Below are 5,624 nucleotides of genomic sequence, written 5' to 3' on the forward strand. Positions count from 1 at the left end.
TAATTCTAGAAACTAAGCAGAAATTGGGGTGGCTGCTTGGAACATTTTTTCTTATAGATGTGGTTTTAAAATGTTCTCAAAGAAACAAAGTGAACTTGAAGATCCTCATTCTTGAAGTGTACACCTATACTTGTGCAAGCCTCACCCTGACGGAGTGATGGAGAAACTCTTGTTTCCTTGATGTAGATAAGGGTTTTAGTAGCAAAACTCTTTCTAAGTTCTATTTAATATTTTCTCATGTTTTCAATATTTTTGGGGAATCAAGGATTTGGATTTACATTTGCTTAAACACTAACTAGTCTGGAAGCTGTCTGTAGCTCACAAAAGCAATTCTTGCTACCTGCAATCTGAATTGTATGTGAACATCTGACATTTTCACCAGTTAAACACCCTTGTATTGACTGACTTTTGGATTTGCTCTTCCAATGAGGAACAGGCACATGTGCCAGGCTCTCCTACAGTGCATATTGACACTTGACTGAAGAGTCTGAACACTGATGACAAAGCACACATTGTATTGCTTCCAAACCAAATACCGTCCAGGTTAAAGAAAAAACAGAGATAAACCTTGGACATAAAGCCCTCAACCAGGCTTAAAATGCATTGCAGTAATTTTTCCCCTGCCCATGGCAGTAATCTTGTGGTAACCTCATCACCTGCCAGCTTCTTGGAGTCTTCTCAAGTGGCTAAAGACTGACCACAGCCTGACCTGCAGTACACCCTGTTCTTCCTTTTACAGCTAAGGTTGAGCTTGGCATGCTGATCTTACAATGCCTTATGAGCTTTCAGTCTAAACTTGTGGAAGTGTCACATTCTGCTCTGACTTCAATAGCTGTGAAAGTCCTGACACATTTTAGATTATTTTTTGTGTGCGTAGTCTGAAAGCTGGCCATCCTCTCACTGTTCTGGACCACCTGTATTTTAGACTGTAACGTTTTCTTTTCCTAGGCAAAAAAAGGTGTGAAAAGGAAAGCTGAAACTCCAATTCCTACTACGTCAACAGTCACAGAAAGCAGTGACTCTTCTGCAATGCTTAATGAAAGAAGAGCTGTTAAGGCATGCAGTCATGAAAACGAATGTAAGGCACCAAATAAGCTTCTGAAGAAATATTTGCCAGATTCTCAACACTCCCATAAAACTACAAAAAAGATTTGGTTGCCAGAACAACTAAAACATTGTAACAAAATACTTAAAGAAATGTTTTCAAAGAAACATGCAGCATATGCGTGGCCTTTCTTGAAACCTGTAGATGCTGCACCTTTCTCACACGGTGAGAACCAAGAGATCACCAAACATCCTACAGACCTGGGAACCATTAAAGTAAGTACATTTCAGAGGGAACTGGACTGTTTGTGAGTTGGCTTGAGTAACTTGGGTAATGGCTGGATTTCAGTGGTGGTAGCTGAAAAGGTATCGTGAAAAGCCATCTTTGAAAGAAATAATAGGCAGAGAAGCCACATGCACTTATTTCTCTCAGCAAACTAAGCCACTGCTCACTGAAGAAAGACTTCTAAGTCTCGTGACTGTGTGCATAGTGGCTAATCTACTCATCTATTGAACAAGCTAATATACATAGTGAGGGAATTACTATCTCCATGAAGCACTTCCAAGCAGGCTGCATATTCACTACCTTTCAGTCTGCATACACAATGCTGTTGCTAATGCTCTATAAAACAAAATGCAATTCTGTAATGTCAACTTCTGCTTCTCTCTGAATCTCATTATCCTTGGCCAAGTGCCCTGGAACCTTGGCACTGGATATTTATGTGATGCCTTTCACATTTGCTGTGAAAAGGAACCCTTCTAGATGGAGATCTGTGGCCAGTGCTTTATGAACACTGGGCACATCTGCCTGGGGTTGAAGTATTTAGCCAAGTGGGGAGGGTTGGATTTCAATGGTCCATTGAATCATCTTAGCAACTGGCTTGTGCAATGTAAAGGTTATTTCCCAATTTCTAGCCCGTTACTTTGGCTCAAACAGTAGAATAGGCTTTCTATAAATACCATGCTTGTAATCAGCACTTGTGTTTGATTCTGTGACCCAAACATTGTTGTCTTGCTGAAACTCGTACTACAAAGAAATTACAGCAATTACAGTTAGCAAATCTGTTTAAAAGAGGAAATTCTCTTACTTTTTTTGAAGGGACAATATTGCAATGACAAGCAGGTCTTTCCATAATGGTTCCTACAATATTTACTGTCTTGATAAAAGCTGAACCTGATTCTGGATGTCAAAATTCTTGTTCTTCATCTTTTTCTGCTGGTTCATGGTGACGCTCTCTACTTTAAAGCCCTAAATTGCATTAATTTTACTTTCCTATAGAAGAAAATGGATAACTTTGAATATAGCAATATACAAGAATTTGCTGTGGATGTTAGATCAATGTTTATGAGCTGCTACAGAAATAATCCTCCAGACCATGAAATAGTTGCTATGGCAAGAAAACTTCAGGTAAGCTATCACTTAAGTCAGATTTGAAAAAGAGTAGAATTACAAGATTGCCCTGTGGTCATCTTATGCCCTGCTGCAGCATCCACTAATGTCACCAACTACTGTGTTGCTGTGTAGCTCTAGAAAACAAGCAGACACTTCATAATTCTTTTAGACATATGAAAAACGTGCTGACCTCTCTGCTGTTCCCATCTCTTTAGGATGTTTTTGAGATGCACTTTGCCAAAATTCCCAATGAAGCTGTTGCAAGTGTTTCTCTGCCACAGCCTACAAGAGAAATTACAGCAGTTTATTCCAGTGAGAGTAGTAAAGATGATTCTTCAGTAGAAAAATCATCTGAATACTCTGAACAGGAGGGAACAGTGCGCCTTGAAAAGCTTCAGGAGCATGTAAGCATTAGTACTCAATGTGCATGACTGTTGTAAGCCCTCTGATAGTGCCACTTGCAATTGTCCAGGCTTAGCACCACGAATCAGTATTTTAAAGAGCCTATTGCCATTTGTTTTTCAGAACTTTATTCCTGTTCAGAAGCACCTCCAAATGTTAAGTGAATAGCGCTTCAGCAAATACAAATTAGTTTTAGTGAATAGTTGCTCTAGCACTCTTGCCTACCGTTTCTTCAGGTGACTCTCAAACTTTTAAGAACCAAAACTGTTGCTGTGATATGAAAGCATCCAGATATCCTGTGTAGTGTAGTGGCATATTTTTCTAACAATGACATTTCCTTTGTATGGTTGAAGAGCTCTGTTCTTACTGTTGGTCTCTTTTGAGCCAAGCAGAAGCAAGTCATTAAATTCTACTTCAGAAAGCTCAGTGTGAAGTAAAAGGGAAGAAGACTCGTGATTAAACTAATGTGAAGTGTGGCTTTGCTTCACTGGCTGGGAGAGGAATGGGTCTTGCTTTTTCTTGAACATAATGCTTCAACCTGCTGTTGTACCTATAAAGCCTGGGTCTCTTTAGCTTGGAGCAGAGGAGATTGAGGGGTGCCCTCATTCCTGGGGATCCATTGGGAAAGGGCAGTGTCAGGAGGAAGGAGCCAGGCTCTGCTCTGGGATGGCCAATGCCAGGACAACGGGCAATAGTCCCAAGCTGGAGCACAGGAGGTTCAAGCTGAAGATGAGGCCAAACTTTGTGAGTGTGAGGGTTATGGAGCATGGCGCAGGCTGCCCAGAGAGGTTGTGGAGTCTCCTTGTGTGGAGACACCCAAAGCCCTGGCCGTGTTCCTGTGTGACTGCTCTGGTGATCCTGCTCTGGCAGGGGTTGCACTGGGGGAGCTTTCCAGGTCCCTTCCAACTCCTCACATTCTGTGTGAAAATAGGGGGGGGAAACTAGTGTTTGCTCTGCTGGCCAAATGAGGGACAGTTCAGATTTCAGTGTTTGCTGGAGTGGCATATACATCATTGATTTATGAATACAGGCATGAGGACACCCCAAAGTCTCCAAGACAGCCTTTGCAACAGTGAAGTATTTCAGTGTCTGAATTCTAATTCTTGCAGCCTGTCCATCTTCCTTCTAATTCCTGGGAGGTTTAAACAAACTCGTGTTGGTTCTCTTTCTGAGGCTGTTAGTATGTCCCAACCAGCCACCTTCTCACAAAATGTCTGAGGTTTATGGCTTGAAGATGCACAAGCCCAGTCCCACTAGCCTAAGTCAGCAATGCTAGAGAGGTTTAACCTCCTGAGGCACTTTTGTGCTTTCCAAATGCAGGAAATTCAGGAGACGCTGCTGAATACTTCTCCAGGGACTTTTCTTCCCCTTTCTTATTTTTCACAGGATGCTAGAAGACATATGCTGTTAGAAATGTCTGCATTTAATAAGTAGCCCCATATCTTCTATATCCATAGTCTGGGACTAAGCTATAATATAGGAAGATGCTTGGAAAACAAGCCTTATTTGGAAAGCAAACATCCTATTAATTAGCACTTAGCTGCCACAAATCTCTTGCAATATTTGGGTCCAGTTTCTTCTTCCTCCTACATTGCCAAAGACATACAGAATATTTTTTCATTGCTTTTGATAGCTTAAAGCTGCTGACCAGCAGTTTCCGGCTTTGACCAAAGGATGCTCACCTGCACTGAAAAACAAAAGAGGGAAGGCTGAAAAGAAGAAAAGTGAAAACAAGGGAAAAGCCAGATTAAAAAGTCTGATTGAAATGAAGAAAAACCTCGAACAGAAGAAGAAATGGAAGAAAAAGCTGCCTATGAACATGTAAGCGTGGGGGACTTGCGTGGGTGTCAAATTATTGTAAACTGCTGTTACTGCAGTACACTTTTTTCTTGCAGTCATTCAAATAAAACCATGCAGAAGGTCTTGTTGGCACCTAAGTCAGAAGATGAAGATGGTGCCAAGCCTATGAATTATGATGAAATGCGACAGTTGAGTTCAAACATAAATAAACTCCCAGGAGACAAACTCTGGAAAGTTGTCCATATAATACAGTCAAAGGAACCTTTACTGAGGAACCTGAACTCTGGTGACGTAGAAATAGACTTTGAGACTTTAAAGTCTTCAACGCTCAGAGAGCTAGAGAAATACGTGGCCAACAGTTTGAGGAAGACACCAAGAAAGCAGGAGGGTATGTACAATAAATAATGCTTTAAAAAAAGCCCAACAACCTAGATTTGTCCTCTGTTGTGCTGCAACGTTAACTTCTGTTTCACATGCAGCTAAAAAACCAACCATGTCAAAAGAACAACTTAATTCTGAGTGGAAAAAAAAGCTAGAGGAAAGACTACTGGACATCAATGGCCAACTAAACTCAGCGAAGAAGAAATTGAAATGTAATGTGACTCCTTTATTCATTTGCAGTAGGAATAGCTTAGAGTGGGATTCTCCCCTTGGGCTTATGTACTGTTATGAACTGGGGCCTTCCTCCTCAGAACAGGTTGTGTTTTCAGCTTCCCATCGCTGGTCTTAAGGTTCTTCCTATGCTGAGTGAGCTAGAGTCCCAGCAGCAAATTTGGTCAGTTACTTGTCCTGTCTAAAACACCTTCCTTACTCTTGCACCTAATCCTTTATTACGGACAGAGAGAACAGCTTCAGAGCTTAAGGGACACTGAACACCTCCCTTATGCTGACATGAAAATATGGGAGGGAGAATTGTCCCACATCTAAGTATTTGTTTGCGATTCACTTTCTGTGTCTTGGAGATTCAAGAATACTAGAACTGTAG

General features: G+C 41.2%; 1 protein-coding gene across 1 annotated transcript; it reads left to right on the forward strand.

Moving 5' to 3' along the window:
- Positions 1-948: 948 nt before the first annotated feature.
- On the forward strand, positions 949-5,232 carry LOC104545623 (bromodomain testis-specific protein-like; the record flags this gene model as incomplete). Its single annotated transcript, XM_010190811.1, has 6 exons — positions 949-1,320; positions 2,324-2,452; positions 2,653-2,841; positions 4,473-4,660; positions 4,735-5,027; positions 5,119-5,232. Coding segments are annotated over 6 exons (1,285 nt in total), but the record flags the coding sequence as incomplete, so codon positions are not given.
- Positions 5,233-5,624: the final 392 nt, after the last annotated feature.

This window comes from Mesitornis unicolor, unplaced genomic scaffold, assembly GCF_000695765.1.
Source record: "Mesitornis unicolor isolate BGI_N332 unplaced genomic scaffold, ASM69576v1 scaffold6488, whole genome shotgun sequence".
Classification (NCBI taxonomy): Eukaryota; Metazoa; Chordata; class Aves; order Mesitornithiformes; family Mesitornithidae; genus Mesitornis; species Mesitornis unicolor.